The 23487-nt window shown below is 23.3% G+C and overlaps 1 protein-coding gene across 6 annotated transcripts; it reads right to left on the reverse strand.

The window, feature by feature from the left end:
• Positions 1 to 1962: 1962 nt before the first annotated feature.
• Positions 1963 to 22426, reverse strand: LOC134834271 (aquaporin-like). 6 transcript variants are annotated; one of them, XM_063848912.1, is made up of 7 exons: positions 22411 to 22426; positions 7934 to 8050; positions 3388 to 3557; positions 2771 to 2851; positions 2617 to 2697; positions 2273 to 2485; positions 1963 to 2212 (listed from the first exon to the last, which is right to left on the reverse strand). In XM_063848912.1, the coding sequence occupies exons 2-7, from the start codon at positions 8034 to 8036 to the stop codon at positions 2045 to 2047; spliced, it is 816 nt and encodes a 271-aa protein (XP_063704982.1). In that variant the 5' UTR covers positions 8037 to 8050; positions 22411 to 22426; the 3' UTR covers positions 1963 to 2044. The 6 variants fall into 6 exon arrangements, with proteins under 6 accessions (XP_063704982.1, XP_063704965.1, XP_063704955.1 ...); XM_063848895.1 differs by lacking the exon at positions 22411 to 22426 and adding an exon at positions 14416 to 14601 and having other exon boundaries at positions 7934 to 8047; XM_063848885.1 differs by lacking the exon at positions 22411 to 22426 and adding an exon at positions 14416 to 14601.
• Between the last annotated feature and the right edge of the window lie 1061 nt (positions 22427 to 23487).

Raw genomic sequence — 23487 nt, forward strand, 5'->3', positions numbered from 1 at the left:
TGTTTGATAATTAGCACACGTGAAGTCTTTTTTGATTGCTGTTGAACTTCGAGAGATTCGATGTAGCAATTCAAGTGACATGGGTGTGAAGTTTGCACTTGAACATGTTTGAAACGATTTTTTTTTTATAATTTAATAGGTAATAAGGCGCCATAAGAATTTGTGATATTTTTGAAAAAGTACGAATATCTGAAACGGTATGATATTTTGTCATTTACAACTATTTTTTTTTCTTACATATAAACAACTAAAAATTAAATAAATGAAAAACAATTTAAATTAAATAAATATAAAAAATCAAAATGAATAAAATAAACATTTCACATTCTATTACAGAAGCTCCTTAAATCGATGGAAAAAATTTCTACTCAAGAGAAGGCATTGAGACTTATCCATGTAACAACATTCTTTGGTAGCAGTTAAACAGAAGTCATCGAAATAGAAAATATTTTAAAAATAAACATTTAAGCCGCTTGTCATAATTTGGTGAAATTTTAAGGAGAAAATTAAAATACATGATCTTGAAATACATTATCTGAAAGTCAAAATATTTCAGATACTGAATTCTTAAAACAATACTTACATAAATGGTTTTTGATAAAAGTAGCAATTGCTTTGATCAATTTAACAGTCGCCACGTGGAGTTGGTTCATTCAGATGTATGTGGTCCTTTGCAACATGCCACATTTGATGGAAAGTCGTATTTCGTTGTCTTTACCGTCGACTTTTCCCATATGGTTGCAACTTACTTAATAAAGAAAAAGAGTGAGTTTTTTGATCGTTTTGAGGCCTACAAAGTTATGGCAGAAGCGTTCTTCGGACGTAAGATTGCCCGCCTAAACAGCGATAATGGAGGAGAATATCGGTCGAAAGAATTCTTGAAGTCCTGTGAGGGAAATGGATTCGTTATTGAAGAAAATCGCCCATATAGCCTCTGCTGAATGGTGTTACTAGAGAGAATTACTTTTTTTTTGCATTAGATTTATTCATGTTTATTTTTCCACAAATTAAAAAAAGGATTTATAACGAAGCTGATGATATTTGTAACATCAATCTGACCTACAGTTAGAACATAACAAAAATCAAGGAGTGGCTTAAGCTGTTAACTTAGGATCGTTGTCTTGCTGAAATAACCATTGTAAAGAGATTGAACTCAGCATACGAAAAAATGACGTCTTGTAAGATGTTTTTATATAATTTTATACTTAGCTTTTCGTTCCCATGACATTTTTTTATATTTTTTACCTTTAATCTAGTTTTATTAAATGTCTTTTTACATATTGAACTAAATTCAAGAATTTTGAAATTTTATAATAAGATGATAGTAAAAGTTTCACTCTCAAAACAAAACCTAAAAAGTGCTTAACTTCACACTCAATAAAAATAAAACAGGAAACATTATTTATTATAGCATAAACTTCGGAAAATATATTTCTTAAAATTAATTATTCATCATTTTCACATCTTTCATACATAATATATGCATGTATACATTTATAAGCTTACATTCAATACATAATATATAATAAATTTTGTTTTTTTTCCTTTTTGCAAAAAAAAAACTTCTTATTAGTAATGCTAAACGGTGACATTTTCATTAATATAAACTTACATTGCTTTAAAATTTGGCCAAAATTATAACAAAATCAAGCAAATTAAGAACTTGAAAAAATTTCTGTTTTAAAAACATGAACAATTAAATAATAATTAAGAATAATAATACAAAAAGATAACAATTAAAATATAACTTTAAGATATTTTTAACATAAAGTTGAACCAATGATGATCAATGTAATTGTGTGCAAAAATTTCTCTTAAAACTAACTTTTTTTCTAAGAATGTTAGTTATTAACTTTTTAAATTCTTAATTCCTTACATTTTTTTTTGGAAAAAGACACGAAAAAGATCACTTTTTGATACTTTCGCAACATATTTTTTTTTACATCATCTAAATATGGTGAGTAATTATTTTTCCATCTATTTGCAGAAAAAAATTGGCTTCAAAAAGGCAACGTTAAAATCGTTTGTTAGTTTCTAAAATTATTTAATCATCATTAGATTCGCGCCAGAATGTTGTTTTGTAGATGAGAGAAACGACAGCTCCTCCGAGGGTGGGTGCGATCCAGTAAAGCCAGTTGTTAGCCCAATCTCCTGACCAAACAGCAGGTCCGAATGAACGAGCAGGGTTCAAGCTTCCTCCGGTATATGGTCCCTAAAAAGGTAAAATTTCATAAAAATATTTTTTTTTTTTAAATAAATTTTTAATTCTTACAGCAACCAAGACAAGAACAGCAACGGTCAATCCAACACGAAGCGGAGTCGAGTCAGTGTGTTTCTTGTTGCGTGGATCCCAGATACCGCAAACGACGAGAACCAAAATTCCGGTACAGATGAACTCAACGAAGAAGGCTTGAGTAACTCCCAATCCAGCAGCTGGCATGGTAACGCAGAGTCCAGTTGCTTCTTCGCCAGCGGGGAACATAGCCTGAAATTAAAAAATATAAAAAATTATTTCAAAACTGAGCTCAATATAAAAAATTTCGCTATTTTTCTTAAAAAATGCGGAAAAAATATCTAATCAATACGTGATGCAATTGAAAAAAAATCTAATCTCACCTCATGTGTTGAGATAACTTTCAACAGACCGTAACCGAGAACTGATCCAACGAGTTGCGCTGCGATGTAAGCAAGACCCATCTGTAATAATGAAAAAATTATTTTAATTAATTTTTTTTCTTAGATCATAATCTCTGACGCTTCGAGAACTTACGGGAACATCAATTCCTCTGTGGATCATTGCAGCTACGGTAACGGCGGGGTTAAAATGACCTCCAGAAATGTGTCCGACACTCTGAAAACAATAAAATAATTAGCTAGAATCAACATTGTAACACGAGTGCAGTGAAAAAGCTTCTCCAGTGGCAGGAAACAAACGAGACTGCCATAAAAATAATTGTTGTAAGTGATATGTTTGCATGTTTAATATAAAAATTTTCGTTTGCACAAGGCTTATGGATAATAACAGACGTGAATTTATTTATTTTAGCCTCTTTTACGTAAGCAACTGATAAAATGTATGTCAAGAATCGCAGATAAACCGTATCTCTCACATAAGATGATATGAAACATTTTAACTAAAAATTTTTAATTTTTTTGTTAATTTGTTATTATTTTACAGCTGTCACGTTTTTAACTTGTTTTTCCGAACCACAAAAAAAAATTAACGTAAAAATTGATTTTTTGCCAAAAAAAACATTTTTTAAGAAAAATTTAAAAGGTGATCAACCTTAAAGAATTTTTTTTTTCACTTTCTTAGAATTTTTTTTTAATTTTTCACTTAATTTTTGTACTTTGTTGCACTTAATGAAAATTAAAAAAAATAATTACCTGTGCACCAACCATGATGGCGAGACCGAAAGCCAACGCAATCTGAAGATGAAGCGGTGACATGCCAAATTTGTCCACGCATGACATGCATCCGATGAAAACCAGCAAAAAGACGCCAATTAATTCCGCAAATATTGCACAAACTTTGTCAAAGCCGGAGAGCTTCATGCCTGCAGTTGTTGATCGGTAGAGAAATTTATCGTAAATGAGGAATTAAATATTTTTTTCGCACAAAAGTTCTATTAAGGTGACACGGAAAAATATTTCCTTGACTTGATTTTATATTTATAAATTTTTACAATAATATTTATTATTGATTAATTTTATTTTATTCTATTAGAAAACGATTCAATTTTATTAAATTTAATATTTTCACTTTATTTTTTTCAGTAGTAGCAGACGATCTACTCTCGATGTCAATCAAATGGTGAATGAATGTGTGCCTACATCTCGGCGTATATTTATAATTTAAAATGGTAGTTAAATATAGAATCGTTAAACAATGGGCTTGAGCAATAAAACCGAGAGAGCGAACGTGATAACGACGACTTAAGCCGAGAACGACGGAAATTATCTACAATTCCTGCATAAAAACCGTCAGAACTGTACAGATCTTAATTTATTTCGTATTATATATGTTAATATATATACAAAAAGAGACGATCTTCAGTAACGACGAACGAATCTTCTCAAAAAATGACATCAAGAGAGTCTGTGGGATGTCATAAATGTTAGTTTTCGTTTTAAAAAAATTAATGGACCATTTATACAAAGAAAATTTTGTACAGATTTCATCTGTTAGAATTACTGAGAAAAGTTAATTACATCAAAAATGCGGTAATTCACATTAAATTATAATTTACAACGATGACCATTTAAATTTTTCTCGTTAATCAATTGTTTTTTGCGCCAAAACCAGTAATTTTCAATGAGAGTGCGTCACAATTTGTGATGCAAAAACACGACCTTTTCTCAGATGCATATGAATAAATTAGAAAATTCGTGAAGAGCAACTGCTATTTATCCTTAGGCCCTTACTTGGTAACAATATTAAATTCTATATGATGCGCAATAATAATTTTTTGCAATTTTTTGAATGACACAGCATTTTTTTTTATTTTTTAGCATTTTTTACCTGAACCAGAACCCGATGTTTTAAGTGCCGTTTGATACGTTTCCCCTTTGGACATGGAAATGAGTGCGCCTTGTGTTGCAATCACTAATGCACATTCAATGACTTTCACATTGTCAACCATTCCAGAAGCGATTTTTCATCGGCAACGTGAATATTATAAAAAGAGGCACTCGAGACGTGATTTAATTTAATTACTTTGGATTTGCAATAACAACAATAACTAATGATGATAATTTTTTGTAATATATTATTTTTTTTTTTTTTAACAAACACAAATAGATAAAAAATGTTAATTAATTATTTTCAAGTGCATCTTCAAGGAGCACGGAAGTGTCTTTTTTTTCTTTGATCGTGGCGTATTAATTTTTATTTTTAATTATTTTTACTTTGAATTTCAATTTGAATTCAATCAATTCAATGATAATTGTTTACTTTTCCGTCATTCATTCAAAAAATATTTTTTCTTGTCTTTATTTATTATTTATTATTTTTTATTAATATTCATGAGCAGCAAAAAATCTGAATGAAAAAAATATAAACAAAAATGCAGGAAAATTCGTCGGTATGATTTAATCAATGGAACGACGAGCGTTTACTAAACAATAATAAAAAACTGGGTGGAAAAAGGTTCAGGTTGGTTGCTATTATTTACAGACAAACAATGACACACATTCATAAATACAAAAAAATATTTATCTAGTTCTAGATGGATATATTTAAATATCGTTGCTAAATAAACTCGGGGGAAATATAAACTTTCATTGACAATAAATAATAAAATTATGTTGAACTATTTTGTTTGTTTGTTCGTTTATAGGTATGAAAACAACACGATTTGTAGTTGTTGTTGTTGTTATTTTGATGGTTGTCAGGTTTGTTATTTTTTTCGGGTTTATATGAAAAAATAATAAATGTTTTTTTTTTGTACGAATAGTAAAAGGCTTGTTAGCGTTTTTTTTTTGTTCAAGTTTTTTGGTTGTAAATTTGTCGATAGGATTCCATTCACGATATTGGGGTAGGTTGCATCAATCAGTGAATGGGAAAATTTTCACAAAAAAAAAATTTTAATTTTTATATAATTAGATTTTTTACGAAAAATGTTCATTTTTGCCATAATTTATTTTTTTAAATTATTTTTTTATATTAAATTAAATTAAATTATGCAAATATTAAATTTAAAAAATAAAAAAATTAATTGAATTAAAATTATTTGAATTAAAATATATTTTTCATAAAATAAATAAAATTGGTCAAAAAATAATTTTATAAAAATAAAAAAAATAATTAAAAAATTTATTTTTTTTAAACATTCATATTAAATTATATTGATATTTTTTAAAAAATTTACAATAAAATAATAATTAAATGTAAAAAAGAATTTTTTACCAAGTAATTCAAAAAAATACAAGAAATTTTACAATTTTATAATAATCAAATTATGAATCAATATTTGTTCATTTAATTAAATATTTTTTTTGTTATTTAATTCATAATAAATCATAAAATTGGCCATACAATTTTTTTAAAATGTAAAGAGAAATAAAAAATTATTTAATTAATAAAAAAAAATACATTTAATTAAATTTCGATTTTTAAATAATTTTCTAATAAAAAAAATAAATAAATGTGGCCATAAAAACTTTTTAAAAAGTTTTAAAAATTTATTTTTTTTAATCAAATTATTTTTAATATTTAAAAAAAATTAAATTTAAAAAAAAATTAAATAAAAAAAACAAGAAAATTTAAAATCTCAATTGAAATCAAATTATTTTTTCAATTAATATTTTCACATTAATTAATTATATTTTTTTATCGATTTTTATAATATTTACCTATCATTCGTTAGTCCAAATAATTAATTCAAAAATATTTTATTTTAAAAAAAATCACTTTTCCTGTTATTTTTTTATTAAAACTCTTTTAACTACCAAGTTTTTCTATAACTTGACTGACTTTGACCACGAAAAATTTCTAAATGAAAACCATGCCCTGACCATAAACATTATTCGCCGTCAAAACACACCTTTTTATATTTTCTTTATTTTTTTCACTCAAATAGCTCTATTGTGAAACTCTGTTCTCGCCATATATTAGTTTTGATTAACTTTCCCTCTGTGCCGTATAAATTCTGTTCTTTCTCGCAGAAAAGGCTCCATAAAATATACGTGACGTTTGTATATCAATTATATGCAAAACCAAAAAAAAAAAACTACATAAAAAACACACGAAACGTGACAAAAAAGGAAAATCTGACGTAATAAAAGACGCCGGGCGAATATTTCAAATATTCTCAGGCGAGTTTTTTTTTTAATAAATTTATTTGGCATTTTTCAAAGGTGTGACTCGTTAATATTGCTGATGAGACCAGCAGCTATAAAAGAGGAAAGTTTATGGGTCAAGTATTTTGTTTTATACTTTTTTTTTCAGTCATTGGCAATTTTCCAATTCAGGAAATCCTTACAAGGTTTCCATGTTATATATATTGATTTGTTGTTTGTTATTTATCGTGCGCCACTTTGATGGAGGGTTGGAGTGTTTTAAATGTTTTGTTGGGGACTTGGTCGCGTGTTTGGTTGCACTTTGTTCGGCTATTTGAATATTTTTTTTTTGCTGAAAATTTCCGAATTAGATGAAAAATGTCCCAAAAAATTAAAAATTCGACCGACGTTCATATTTTAAGTTGAAGTTCAACTAACAAATAATTTTTTTTATTTAAAAAAAAAAATTTTAGCGGTTGAAAGATGCATAATAATTATGTGCTACTAAAGGAAATTGCCGGAAATTTAACAATATCATAAATATAAAAAGTACAGTCGAGAACATTTGTCGGCGTAGGTAAAAATTTGCATAAAAATAATTTCTGTATTAAAAGGAAAGGCAGAACACACAATTTGTTGAGTTAAATTGAAATTAAACTGTGAAATTGTTTCAAGTTTTATTTTTTAAATATATTCACGAAATTTAACGGGAGCGTTAACGATTCTCGACGTGGGTTTTTTTTATTTTTTTTTTATTTTGAGTGATTCTCCGAGTACGATTGAGTAACAAGTTTCGTTATTTCCTACTTTATTTTATCACCAAGACAATAAATTTATTTTGGCAACATTATTGTCTCAAATTATCTGTCTGCGTAAATTTATTTGATGTAAAAACGACTTTTTTCGAAAAAAAAACTAAAAAAAAAATCATAAAACAAAAGGGATTTTAAAAATAGAACTTTTTCTGACACCATAACAACAAATGTTGTTGTTATTTTATTTTTTTTTCGACGAAAACGCCTATTAAACTTGAGTCATTGAACGTAAAAACATCAAAAACACGAGGAAATGAATCGTTTTCTAATTTTGATTGTTTAACGACAATTTAATTGAAAACGCGCGTGGCCAACAAAATAATAAAAATAAAACTTACAGGTGAAAATATGATGTTTAGCGTCTTCGGGTTCGTGAACATTAACGGCTGTCTCGCCACTTTTTGCGCGATCGGCTGACAACGTAAAACTATCGGCGGTCATTCTGCTGACTTCTGCTGAAATCGAAAAGAGGAAAAAAAATCAATTAAATTTATCACAATAATAAAAACAAAACAAGGGGAAATAAAAAAAATATTTTTTATTCTAACGCACGTTAAAGTTGAAAATAGAATAAAAAAAACAGGCACATTCATTCACATTCAATGCAAGGCTAATTAAAAGTTGTGCTATTTATCGAGCGACCAATTGCATGCAAATAAAAAAATTATATTAACTAGACCAATCGGTGGGAAAATTCGAGAGATGCGTACGTTCTAGATTTATTGCTTCATTATTCGATGAAATTCAATTCAAAATTTATAAGTTTTTTTTTTATCGCGGACAAGGATCGCATTCAATGCTAATGAGAGGAGATGGAGACGCCTTGTTATTTATTTAGATCCGTATGCATTTTAAAAGATGTGCTTTGATAAAATTCTATTTTTAGATTTATTTTTTTAATTGGTCATTTTTTTCTATTATTTAGAAAAATTTAAAAAAAAATAAAATAGTTCATTTTTGAGGAAAAAAAAATATTTTTTTATTTAAAAAGTAGTTAAATAAAATTATTTAAAAATTTAAATTAAATAAATATTTATAGATCTTAAAATTTTATTTTTTAATAATTTATTTATTTATTTTAATTATTAAATTTTTTTAATTTTAATTTATTTAAATATTTTTTTTTATTTTAAATTTTTTAAATTAATTTTTAAAAATTAAAATAAATAAATAAAATTTTAATTTTTAAAAACCAATTATTTTTTTTTCATCTTTAAATTAACCTATTTGGAAAAATATTTATTTTTGAAACAAATTTTATAAAATTTATTATTAAAATATTTTTTAATAAATATTTTGTAAATAATTTGAAATATACCTATTTAAAATATTTTTTATTTTATTAATTATTTTAATTTATTTATTTAATTTTTGAGTTTATTTAAATAAAATTATTATTTTTTAATTTATTTTTGCTTTAATCATAAAATTATTATTAATTTTTTTTTTGAAAATTAAAATTTATTTTATTATAAAATTAACTTTTAAAAATTAAATGAAAAATATTTTTATAAAAAAATCTTCTAAAATAATTATTTTCGATTATTTCTTGATGAATTTGAATTTTTTAAAAAAATCGCGAAACTTAAAGTTCCTACAATAAAATAATAATTTCTTGTTCTGTGCATGCTTATCAGCAAAACTTATAACTTTACACCGACCGTTTTTAATATCATTAGTTCTTTTTTTTACGATCCGATAATATTGAATGCAACATTGCGACATTCTCACGTTCGCTTGAAGTACAAAAAAAAATGTCAAGCAAATCTGATAAGCTTTTGTTTGAATAAATTACAAATAATTCACGGCACTTTTTGCTCATAACTCGCTCATTTTTCGAGTAATTTGATATCTTTGTCTATCTAAACTACCATCATGTGAACGACACGCCGGAACCAGATTAACGAGAAAATAGGAAGTTTCCGACACTTTCGCGAGAAAATTACAATAATTGAAATGTCTTTTTTTTCAACGGATTATTATTCAATATTATGATTAGATAAGTAACTTATGATGTAAGAACTCGCAATTATTCCCATAAGCTGCTAATAACTAATGAAACAAGCCTTTTAAATTAATTAACTCGCAATATGAGTTGATTGAGCATTTTCTGTCCAGAACTATTATTTTTATTATCAAACATGGATCTTAAATTATCATTATTGTAATTTTATTTGCATATCGGTTACTCTTTGAAAATTATTTTTTTATTTTATGTAACGCAAAAAATACTTGTTTTTGCAAAAAAAAAAAAAAAATACCGGTAGTGTTCTTATAAATTCTTTTAGGTCATTTATGTGTCATAATATTTATAAAATAATGCATCATGATGTTTGACGGAAATTTAAATGAGCACGACTTAATTTATCTTATTTTTTAATTTCCTTTGATGCACGACAAGTCATCGCATCTAACATGAGTTTTCTCAAGAATTTTCATTGATCATGGGAAACAATTAAGGAAATTCCGAGACAATTCCATTCATATCAGAATTATTGTTAACGGGCATTGCACCGTCATTCATGACACAACTCATCAAAGTAAATTATTGCAAATCTCAGAAGCTTGCATAAATTAATAGTAATTATTACATTTTTTGTTTAAAGATTAATATATTATTATCGAGTCATGCAATTTATTAACGTGCGGCATTTTATGACGTTTATTGTTTTTTAATATGTTTTTTATTAAAGTTTAAAAGGTGTCGTTTGTGATGTCATTTTCTTACAATTTTAAAATTTTTCCATAAATTAAATTTAAATTATTTTAGGAAAATAATGAAAATAAAAAATTAAACAAAACATTTGAAATTTTAAAACAAATTTAATTTTAAAATAAATTTAGTTTTTAAAAAATAAATAATATAATTTAAACAATAATTTATAATTTAATTTTAAAAAATAATTAATTAAAAAACAAAATTAATTTTAAAAAATAATATTAATTAAATTAAATAATAAAATATTTTAAAATAATTTATAAAATTTATCAAAAATTCAAAATTAATAAAAAAAAATATTTAAAATATAAACAAATGTTTGATTTGAAAGTTAAAATTTAATTTAAAAAAAATTAAATTAAAAAAATTAATTAATTTAAAACTTCATAAATAAAAATTAATTTTTAAATTAAAATTTTGATTTTTTTTTAAATTTATTTTTAAAAATTAAAAAAATTAATAATATTATATTTTTAATTTAATTTATTTAGATTTATTCATAAAAAAAATATTCTAAAATTAATTTATCAAAAAATATTAATGTATCAAATCAAAATAATTTAATAAAATATTTAAAAATTAATCAATTAAAAAAAAATTTCAAAAAAAAAAAAAAAAAAAAAAGAATTTTTGAACATTTACTCTTATTCATTATCTAAATTTAAAAAAAAATAAAATAAAAATATTTAAAAATATAAAATTCATTAAATTCGTATTTTTAATAAAAATAAAAATAATTTTACACTTTTCAGAGCTATACTTCAGGCAAGCACTTAAAGTCATATTTTTATTAACATTTTTATTTAAATATCATGCAAATTAAATCATTAAAAAAAATCTCAAGAAAAGCATCGATAACGAACAATAATAATATTTTGAATATAGATTAGGTGCAAAAATTTCTCAGGGAAATATGATATTCATCATTTTTTTACACACAATAGGAAAAAATAATTATATCTTTGAAAACCTTAAATTTTCTTCTGTAAAATGATATTTTTTACTTTCATTTAATTTTTTTACGTTTTATTTTTCACAACTTTCAATCTGATCATGCACGCGTAGAAGAAATCGATCATCATCAAAATACAGATAAAAAAAAACCAATGATGTGCAGATTGATTGCAGTTGCGGAATGAAATGAGGCATAACTGCCAGAGTAAAAGTATAACGATGTTATCAGCATAATTGCATGCATTTCGTACTTCGTTGTAAAAATGCTTTCTATTTTATTGCAATTTATATCATTTACTGTTAGTCTGATATATTTGCAATAAATTTACGTTGATGAAACGTGAAAAGACTGATAATGAAATTAGATCAAGGTTGCGGTTGTTGGCGATGAATGATCGTCTCCAATTCAAAAAGAGCAAGAAATTAAATTAATGGCTTAAAATGTCTTTAAATATTATGATTGATAATTATTTATTTTATCTTATCGGTTTTAAATAATGACTGATTATTTTTATTTATTAATAAAATCTTATCAATAAATTTTTTCGAAGAAAAAAAATAATCAAGTAGCTATGCCAAGTAGTTATGTCAACAAAATTACAAGATTTTTATTACAACAATTAAACGATAAATCACTAAATATTTACAAATCAATAATTATTAATAAAAAAAAATCAAAATTATATACGCACTCCATTTATTTTGACTTTGAAGCAACTTTTCAAAGCCAAGTACAACCATCGCGCGCACCGTTATTAGATACGTAATACGATATTATTATTGAGCAAACATCGTAAACTGAACAAGTTTTAAACTTTAGTACGAATATTAAAATAAATATATAATTATATCGTAGAAAGTAATTAAAAATTATTATGTTTCTAATGAAAAACTTTCAAGTTTATTTTTTTTTTATAAATTTTATTTGAAAAAAAAATTATAATTGAACCGATAAAACTTATGTTTTAAATTAAAAATTATGGGTTATCGTAAATTTTATAATTGCATGTTGGCAAATTTTTTTCACACTCATTCACTTTTTTTCAATTTTTTTATGTTTATTTTTTTATGAAAGAAGCAAAGCAAAAAATAATAAAAAAAAATTACTACAATCACTGACCCGTTTGCTTTGTGGCAGTATTTAAGCTTAATAATGGCACTTCTTCTTTGCGCTCAATCGCATCAATGTGAGAATTATTTTCAGTGTTGGACATTTTATTTTAAAAAAATTAATTTAAAAAAAATAAATAAAATAAATTACGAGCAAATATTTTTTTTCTTTGTATTTTCAGTAGGAACAATGTGATGGACAAGCGTCACTTACAACTTACAACTACTGTTAATCAATTAAAAGTGTGCAAACGTTTAAATGATTCTGAAACGACTGAGCCCAAGTAATTCGCGCGTGCACGAATATACTCAGAAGGTTCTTCGTCGCTTCATCATGCCCAGGTAAATGTAAAATAAAATGAAAAAAAAAAGAGTTTCTATAGATATAGTTCTATTGACTTAACGAAATGAACAAATAACATCATCATATTGTATGCGAAAACAGATAGATACGGTTTTATATCCATTAATTGAATGGCTTATACGTTAGTAGTAAGTAGCAATTGTTCTACAAAGTCAACAGAAATTTCATACTCGAGTGTTTACACATTCGCGAGTTCTATATGGATAAAAGCCCACACACGTTTCATTCATGGAGATAAAAAATAAACCTGAAAGTGCCATATATTTTTTATTGAGGCTATGAAAGAATAAAGATTTGCAAATAACTCGAAAATTATGTTAAAATAATAAATAAATACAATAAAAATGAGATAATGATGGGTAGTTGACAATTTAACTTTTTTTTGCGTTTTTGATCAAAACTGGAACAAAAAAATTATAAAAACAAAACAATAACATTTTTTTATGAATAAAAAAAATTATAACAACAAAAGATAACTTCATGCATGAATTTATGTGACATTTCATGCAAGGAACTTGATAATTGAGGATGGTTCAAGGTTTTGAGTAAATATTTTAAAAATTACAAAAACTGGGTTGCAATGATATATTTTTTTGTTATACTTTTAGTTTTATTAGAACTTTTGAACGTATAACTTCATAATTTTTTATTATAAAAAATAATATTTTTTTTATTAAAAAAATATTTTTTTATTTTGAGTTTTGAATTTTAATTAAATAAATTGATTAATAAGTTTCATTTTAAAAAATTTTAATTTAATTTTATTTTTTTAAAATTATTTAAAAAATAATATTATAATTTTAAATAAATTAAATTATTTAAAAAAAATTAATTTTTTAAAAATTTTAAATAAATAAATTCATTATTAAAATTTATTTTGTTAGAAATCAATTTAATTTATTTATTTTTTTATTTTAAAAATAATTTTTTATTGATTTAATTTCAAAGCTTTAAAAATTATTTTCCAATTTTTATTTAAATAAATTAACTCATAAATTTTAATTTAATTTTTAATTAAATTTATTTTTATTATTTCAAAACTTTAAGTTATTTTAAATTTAATTAAATATATTCATTATTAAATTTTAATTTAAATTAAATTAATTAAATTTATTTTTTATTATTTAAAAATTTTTTTTCTTATATAATTAATTATTTAAAATTTATTTTAAAAAATATTATTTTTTTTCACAAGTCATTAAAGTTTATTTTTTTATTTTTTGTAAATTTTCACAAAATTACAACCAACATGAAAAGAATTTCTCTGCAACCAACCACATCATTATTATACACATTCTATAGTATAAATAATTGTTTACAAAACAAACGAAAGAAATTCACGAGATTGATATAATTAAGTTAGATAGTTCATGTTACGTTACTTTTCTTATATCATTGCCAAAATTTTTTTAATCACATACATCACTCGGAAACGTATTTTTTATTTATTCAGGTTTTTTTTTATAATAACATGTTTGTTTATTTTTTACAAATTTTAATGGAATGAAAAAAAACGAAAAGTAATAAAAATATCAAGAAATTAAAAAATAGAAAATAAATCTTGAGATGATTTTCTTATTTTATTTTTTTTCTATTATTTATTTGTTTATTTTTGTATCGTTAATTAATAGAAAAATAAAAATTTAAGATAGAAAATAAATTTTTTTTCTTACATTTTTTTTAATTAATTTTTTTTCAAAATATTTTTTATAATTTTTTTCACTTTTTTTATTATTTTTTTTAATTTTCGATAATAAATAATTTATTATTTATTCGTTACAACTGTCAATTTTTACTGCAATAAAAAGGTGCAACAACGAGAGTTAAACAAAACAACAACGTTTCGGTGCGCCAGTTGGATGATAACTAAAAGCGAGTATGGTCTCTAATAATATTTGCTTGAATTTTGATATCAATCGTCGTGTGTATATGGTAAAAAAAGGCAGCAGTCTACGGCATGTGTTTGTTTATGAGTAGAGTATGTCGAGTACTCGAGCGGTGCACGAGTTGTCGGTGTAACTATGATTTTTTTCTTCTCTCTACAACAACAACAACACTTTAGCAGCTAGCTTGTGTTATGTTTAACTTTTTTTTTTGCATTGCACATGTTGATAGATAGTCTACAACACTACATTATTAGCAATTAGATTAAAAGGTGTAGGCACACAGACAAGTGATATTTATCATCTGTGTAACAACAATAAAAGTTATGAAGCATAATGATATCATACACTGTCAATTACTTAATGATGAGTGAGAGCACGAAGATCTCTCGTTATGATTACCGGACGAGGGCAAGATCTGAAAGTAAACAATTACGCCGCTGACAGATATACGAAAAAAAAAATAAAATGCGAAACTTGTTGAAATTTATATAAAATTTTATTGACCTAGTCAACATTAAATTCGCATTGAAATAAAATAAAATTAAAACTGGATATTTTCTCTCGATTGCGCGCGTAATTTTGTAGCAACAACAACATTTTTCGATCATGATAACAAGACACAAGCGCGACTCTCCCAAGTGCAATGTTTACGATGTCAAGTTCTCTAACAGTTACAAGCAGTGATGGAATTATGCAAAAAAAATAAATCAAAAAAAAAATTAAAATTTTTCCAATTTAATCCAAATCAATCAATATTAGTTTATGAATTTATTTTAGGGCTTCAAATTTAATTTTCAACAAATTTTTTTCTGAATTTTTTAATTTAGAACTAATTGAATTTTTATTTAAGCTTTTATTTATTTTTTTTATCTTAATTCAAAAAAATTGTATATTTAGTTATAAATATTTATGCTTACAAAAATTTCTAAAAATTTACAAAAATATATTTTTTGTACAAAATTTGGTCGAAAAGTAAAAATTTGAAGCTTTTTTAAAATAATAATTAAAATTTTAAAAAATAAATTTATATATTTTTTTTAATTTGAAAAAACAAATTAGATAGATATTTTCCAAAAATTTGACAAAAAAAAATAATTTCAAGCTCATAAAATGTATTTTAAGAAATTATAATTTTTTTCGCAGTTTTTCAAAAAAAAAATTAATTAAACAGGTTTAAATTAAATAAATAAATAAATAAGTTTTAAATTAATAAAAAAATAATTTAAATTTGCAATAAAAATAATAATTTTCTTTCAAATAAAATTTAAAAATTTTTCAAATAAAAACATTTTTATTTTAAAATTTTTTGAATAATAAAATACTTTTATCCTTGAATTTAAATTTTTTAAATAAAAAAATATTTTTTTTACAATTTTCATTAAATTAAAAAATAGGTATTTGTTTTACAAAATTTTTTTAAATTAAAAAATATTTTCTCACAAATTTTTTTTATATAAAAAATTATTTTTATTTTTCTACAAAATTTTTTAAAAAAATTAAAAAATTTAAAATTTAATTTAAAAAAAAAAATAATTTTTTTACAAAATTTTTTAAATAAAAAAATATTTATTTTACAAATTTTTTTTAAAACAAAAAACTATTTTTTTTTTCTTACAAAAAATAATTTTTTTTCTTTATTTTTTGATAATTTAAAGCTTTATAAAATTTCTTTAAGCCAGAAGATTTTTTTTTATTTTTTCTCAAAATAATTTTTAATCTATTAATTTTTCCAGCCTTGACCTTAAGTTGCTATAAAAAAAACTTAAATCCGCTACTGACAACAACATCTATCCATCCAAGTTTATGTTTTTTTAAAAATTTTGCATTCATTTATGTGGCAGTCAAATCAAATGATACATTTTGCGCGTGCAAATTAAAAAGTGTGTTGTTGGCAGCTCAATTCATAAAGAATATGCGAGCAAAATACACACGCTTCACTAGGTTATCTACCTTTATTATTATTATTATTAAATATATATCTAATCATGTTTTTTTTTGTAAGCGTATGCTAGTTGCATTTTAATGCAAGTCGGTACGAAGTTTGCGTGTAGCTGGTTTCTATGGTGTTTAAAAAGTGTATCAGAAATTGTGCGCGATGAAGTGCATTGCACTTGTTATGTTTTTTTTTGTTGTTTATATATTTATTGATGACTGAGGTTTATTTGAGATTTTTTTGTTGAGATGAAAATTCGGCATGGACAATTTTGTTACAAATTATTAAGTTAACTTGGGTGACTGTTGTATAATTATTATTGTAAAACAATAAAAGAAAGGAACATACAAAGTTAAACAAATAATATAATTTAAAATTGGTTTCAGTTATTATTATTTTTTTTTTCATTAACGTTAATTAACTTTTTATAATAATAAAAAAAAACAATCACAGATAGAAAGCTCTTTTGTTTAATTAATATTTTTTTATGGAATTGTTGCACTTTTGTCGCAATATAATTTTTTTTTTATAAAATTCTAACATGTTTTTAATTCCTTCCAAAATGTTATGAAATATAGATGTTACAAAAAAAAAAATAAAAATATATATTGATCGGATATGTGGATAAAAAAATTAATATTTATTAAGTAAAACTGGTGCAAATATTTCCAAGTAAACTAACATTTAATGCGAAAAAAAAAATATTTATAAAAAAAATTGAACTTAATATAAAATTCATGATGCCAAAGAATGATAATCAATATTTTTCAAGTATAACATTTTTTATTTATTAATTTTATATTATGAACATATATGTTGCAAACTATTCCAAAAATTATAACAACTTCTCAATATTTGCGTAAGTTTAAAGCAAGCAACAAGTAAACAGCATGTCGTGAACACTTTCATTTTTTATATTTAACTCAGAATCTTGTCAGCGCACACTAACAGACTAAGTGTCGACTCACGACATTTCCATTCATGTCTACAACTAAATACGTGTGGGCAACAAATGTATAATTACTCTCATCATAATTTTATTATTTTTTTTTTCTAAACAAAAATCTATGTCAAAGTTTATAAAAAATAATATTCATCATAATATCGTGATCGATGATTATTATATTAAAGTTCTAGATCGTGAACTCCAGCGAAAAAAAAAAGTTTAAAACATTAACCTGTTAACCAAAATTTAATTAATCAAGCAAGTAATCATTTTATCATTAGCGCGCAGTTTTAATGTGTTTTTGAGAAAGAAATAAATAAAAATCAAATATATTATTAGACAACAAACTGGTGCGTTTTTTTTTCGATATAAATTTAACGTTAACGACAACGTTTGCAACAAAAAGTAAATGCCAATTAGAACCATTGAAAAATCTCGGAGCAATGTTTGCGCAGTAAATGCGGTTAAAAAACGGAATTTAGTACAATTATGAATGTAAAATTGCGAGCGCGAGACTGAATGAACGCGAGCAATTATTTATTTTATTTTAAACAAACATTAAATTCGTAAAAAAAAAGTTATCTTATCACATACAATAAAGAGCATTTATGTCTGGAATGCATGTTGATTTTTCTTGTTAAAATTTTTATTTAAATTTAGTGATAAAAAAAATAAATTTAAAATAAAAAGTTTTTATTCGAATTTGAATTTTTATATTAAAGTTATAAATAATTTTTTAATTAAATTAAATAAATATTTTTTAAAATTAAATAATTAATCAATAATTTTTTTTAAATAATTATTTAAATTAAATTCTAAATTGAATGTTTCAATTAAATAAAATGTATTTAAATTAAATTATTAAACTAACGAGAAAATTATTTTATTAAAATTAATAAAATTAATTTTTATTTTAAAAAATATATATAAATATTTTAAAATTTATTTCATTAAAAAAATAAAGTTAAATAAAAATAAATTATTTTATAAAAATATTATTTATTTTATTTAAAAATAAAAATAAAATAAAAATTTATAAAAAAGAACAGATTAACATGTATGTAGTATATTATTATTGAGAATTTAAATATTTGCACAGTGATAAAAAATTAGGTTCTGAGGAAGTATGTTTAACGAAACTGATAAAATTTAATTTGTTAAACTAAAATTTATTAATGAAAAAAAAAAAATGAAATATATTAAGAATTTTTTTTAAATAAATAAAGAAAATAATTGTTGGAAAAATTTTATATTAAAATATTCTATTTTTTATTAAATGAAATTAATCTTTATTTTTATATTAAAATAAAACAAAAAATTATTTAAAGAATTAAAAATTAAACTAGTAAAAAAAATAAAAATTAATTTATGTTTGTAATGAAAATAAAATTTAATAAAGTCACTTTTTAATTTATTTTAATTTAAAATAAAAAATTAAATTATTAAAATAAAAAAAAAATTTTAAATTTAAATTAAATAATAAATTAAAAATTAAATTAAATAAAAAAAAAATTAAAAATTAAGGAAGTTTAAATTTTTTCTTAAATAAAAGAAAGACCTCAATATTAAAATAACAAACCTTCATTCACAAAAACCTCTTAATAATCGCTTATCTTTATACGAATCACGCGAGATAAAAATCTGCACTACCTGCTTCTCATCGTTTTACGTGTTTTATTGTCATTTAATTGAACGTTCAGAAGTTTTATTGAGCTTAATGTTTCATTTTATTGCGGTGACAAATAATCGTAAAAGAAGGTGTATAAGTAGGTTTAAAAAAATAATAATAAAGATGATAAAAATGTTTCAATTCATGAATACAAAAAAATATCAAAATGAAACGCTTTACACACCTTAGCGCTATTTTTTCTACGAGCTGAGGTGAAAATAGCAATTTGCATATTGAATTTCAGCATTTGTGTATCTATGAAGCGTTTTTGAAGCAATATTATATTTTGTTTACACTTTTCAACAATAAAAAAAATATAGTTTTATAAATAAACTCACAACAAAAAAGCGGCGCAATAAAAGATGTGATTTAATTTTATTATTTTTTCTGAAGTGACCTTGCACTTGCCGTTTTAGGGAAGGTCAAGATCGCCTGCAAAATTTATGTTTTTAACTTAAAATTAAAATTATATAATTTTGCGCGTTTAAATGGGTCGGATGACGAATGTACTCTCTCTCTCGTAAGATTTTTGTAGATCTCGTGTTTTTTTTATTGTGAGTCGTAAATTAAATTGTTCCGACGAGACATTGAGACGCGTGATGCATAAACAGGATAAAACTTCGAAGGGGGTCGAATGACTAAATAAAGTAAAAGTTAGATGGGAAGTTGTTAAAATAATGATTTTTTCTGTGTTAAAATTTAAATATACAAAAAAAATATTAAGTGATTGACATTTACACTCCTTAATTTTTATAACATCATTTATTTTAAAAAATCAAACAAATTTCGCAAAAAAAAATAAAGTGTATGATAAATATTTCAAAATATGTTGATACTCCTTCCATTAAAAAATTAAAGAAAAAAAAATCAGCAAAATTTTAAAAACATGAAATAAAAATCGGAAACACAAGGGAATAAATTGAGTTCATTAAATCGCACACTTTTATAAACAAAAGTTACATAACACGACGTTTACTGATACAGTAAATTAGAATTTGGAGCACATATCCATAAGTAACGTTGCAACTAGAATCTAAAACAAAACCATTCAATTTTATGCTTGATATTGTTTTGTCTATCAATGCGCAGTTTGCCTTACAATTGTAACAATAATCGCTAACACACTACCCAAAAATGCAAAACAAATAAAGTTGTTTGTTCTAAATACCTTTGGCTGGCTCGTTCAAAGTCTCAACTGAGAATAGAAAAGTGAATGTACCAAATTAGTACAACATGAAACATAATGTGTTTGTCATGTTTGTTAAATACAAAAAAAAACTAGAAAAAAAAATTGGGCGTGGGATTGTCCCAAAAAAAACTTTAACTCAAATGACTCAGATTTCAGTTGATTAAAAATTCAACAGGAACTTGAAGTGCTATTAATTTAATCTCATTAACAACTGTCCATCTTCAATTATTCCGACATTCATTAGTTAGTTGAGATATTTATTACTCATTTTTATAACGATGCAGTTTTTCCCTGTTATTAATTTAATTTTCTTCATTCACAAATCACTTTTATCGCACTTTTTTATCAGATGTGCGTTCATCATGTTGTCATTTCAAATTAATCTTTACTTTTAAAATAATAAATTTTGCTAAGCGTGATACTCGGGGGATCTATTGTTGTTACATTTCATGCGGATTAGTGAATGAACAAAAGGAATTCGAATACACACGTGAGTAATAATTTTTTTTATATTGCTTGTTTTATTTGAGTTTGGTCGTAAATGAAAAAGTTTTTAGTGGTTTTTATTTTTATTTTGCGGTGAAAGAGTTTTTTTAGATGATTTGTGAGTTTTTGTTGGGCAGTGTCCAATTTTGACAAAAATTATTAATAAAAAAATATTTTTATATTTTATTTTTGTTAAGAAGTATTTTTTTCATTTTTATTTATTTAAAAATAACGAATAAAATTTTTAAAAACAATAAAAAAAAAATTATGAAAAAAACTTATTATATAAATTAATAAATAAATATTGAATAAATTAATCTTTAAATGTTTTTAATATTTAAATGAAAAATTTAAATTATATTTTATTTAAATTTATTAAATTTTATTAAAAAAAAAATTAAATTAAATTTTTTTAATTTTAAATTATTTAAATTAAATTTATAATTAAATAGGTTTTTAAATTTAAATTTCTTTTTTTTAAATTTTTTTATTAATATTTTTTTTAATTTTTAATATTATTTAATTTTAAATTTTTTAAATAAAATTTTTTTTTATTTTTTGATATTAAATTATAAATAAAAATTTATTTTTTTTTTCAAAAAGTTAATTTAATTAAAATACCTAATTAATTTGAATAAAAAATCAGCAAAGAAAAACTGAAAATTATTTTTATATAATCAAAAATAATTTTTAAAATAAATATTTCATAATATTTAATTCAATTTAATCCAAAATATTAATGAATTATATTTAAAAAATGAATTAATGATTTTTAATTTTAATTTAATTATGAAATTTAAAAAAAAAAGTTAAATTATTAATATTATTAATTAATAATATAAATAATTAATATTAATAATTTAATTAATGATTAATTATATTAATAATTTAAATTGTTAAAAATTTAATAATTATTTTTAATTTTAAATTTATTATTAAATTTGAAAAAAAAGTTTAATTTAACTTTTTTAAATTTCTTAATAAAATTTTGAAACAAAATAAAACCTTAAAATAATCTCAAAGTTACGTAAACATGGCGTCTCCACACAATAAGAGTCATAAATGCACGAGTGTCAATTCAAGTTAATCCTTAAGTAATCAGACACGCTAAATCATTAACGAAAGATAACGCTATTTAAACGTCGAAAGAATTTAATTTCATTCCATTTAAAAATTGCCACACTCCGACATAAAGTAGCAAGTAGCTTGTTCTTATCGAGAAAATAATCTTCAACGATATTGTAGTAAATGTTAAAATAATAGATCTTGAAATTATTTAAACGTGTTTAAACACTCATTGCAGTAATTAAGTATTACAAGTTATTTACACAAATGATAGTTGACTCGATTTTTCTCTCCCAGAAGCTAAACAAACTTGCGACACAAATATTTTATGAACAGTTAAATTTCTAGAATTTCACTCTACTTTCCCACTTTTCTCAATAATTATGATTTTTTTGCAAGTTGTTTATCAATACATGGTCAGTACATGGCCAATTTCCTCACATTATCTATTCAATGTCTCGGTCAATTATCACATGTTTGAAAAAGATACTTACTTAAGCCGTTAGATGCCCGTAGCTATTTCAATGAGGTAATATTTCTCGAACAAGCTTTGTTTTTGTCTGTTTTGCTATTTCACTCAAATTGTTTATTTATTTATCATTAATTTGCATTTTTTAACACTTTCAACATGCTAATTATTATTTCCATAAATCGGATATTTACTTAATTAATGAATGGCAATTATTAAAATTTTAAGTTGGGAAGATTTTTTAATTATTATTTGTGAAAAAATTAAATATTTTCTAAAGCATTTCGTTTAACACCTTTGTTTTAATTGCTATTTTTGTTTTGATCAAAATATCGCAGAAAATCCGGAACAAATAATCGATTGTGATCTGAAGACTAGATTTTTTAAGAATGACAGAAAAATTTCTTTGCGACACTCTTATAAATATCTTCTCACAAGCCAAGATCAAGATCGCGGTATATTGTTAATTCCGCACACGTTTACAGCTTTTAATCGCGAACGTTCATCATGTGTATGATAAAAATTTATTTTTTTGAAAGGTGAGACAATTTTGTGGTTTTGTTGGTTAAAAAAATGTTTGCAATAAATTTTTAGTCTTGTTGCAATTATTCATAATAATTATTTATAACAAAAGTGAGGAAGCAAAAATTTTGTCTTTCCCAAAAATAAAACTAACCTTATTTTGCCATAAATAGATTTAATCCAAAAAAAAATTTAAACTTCCTATTGACAATAGAAAAGATTGATGTATTCATCATTGGAAAGTAAGTGCTTCCTCTTTGCTTTGAGCACTCCTTTTCCATCATCGCAACATCACATCAATTTAATAGAGATTAACTTAGACTTACATTCACATTGTTTCCATTTTATTGACAGCAGCAAATGCTACCGCAACACTCGCGCACGCGGCGCATACATTATCATCATCAAAAGTGAATTAAAATGATGTGAATCAAAAACAAATAGCTCATGTAATCTCGATAATAATTGGATGCGGTATTAAGGTAGGAGGAAGCGCACAGTGTTCATTACTATTATGTGCTATTATTATTTCAATCGCATGAACGAGACTTTCACTCTCATCTGTGATGTGAGATGATGA

The sequence above is a fragment of the Culicoides brevitarsis genome, chromosome 1 (assembly GCF_036172545.1).
Source record: "Culicoides brevitarsis isolate CSIRO-B50_1 chromosome 1, AGI_CSIRO_Cbre_v1, whole genome shotgun sequence".
Taxonomy (NCBI): Eukaryota; Metazoa; Arthropoda; class Insecta; order Diptera; family Ceratopogonidae; genus Culicoides; species Culicoides brevitarsis.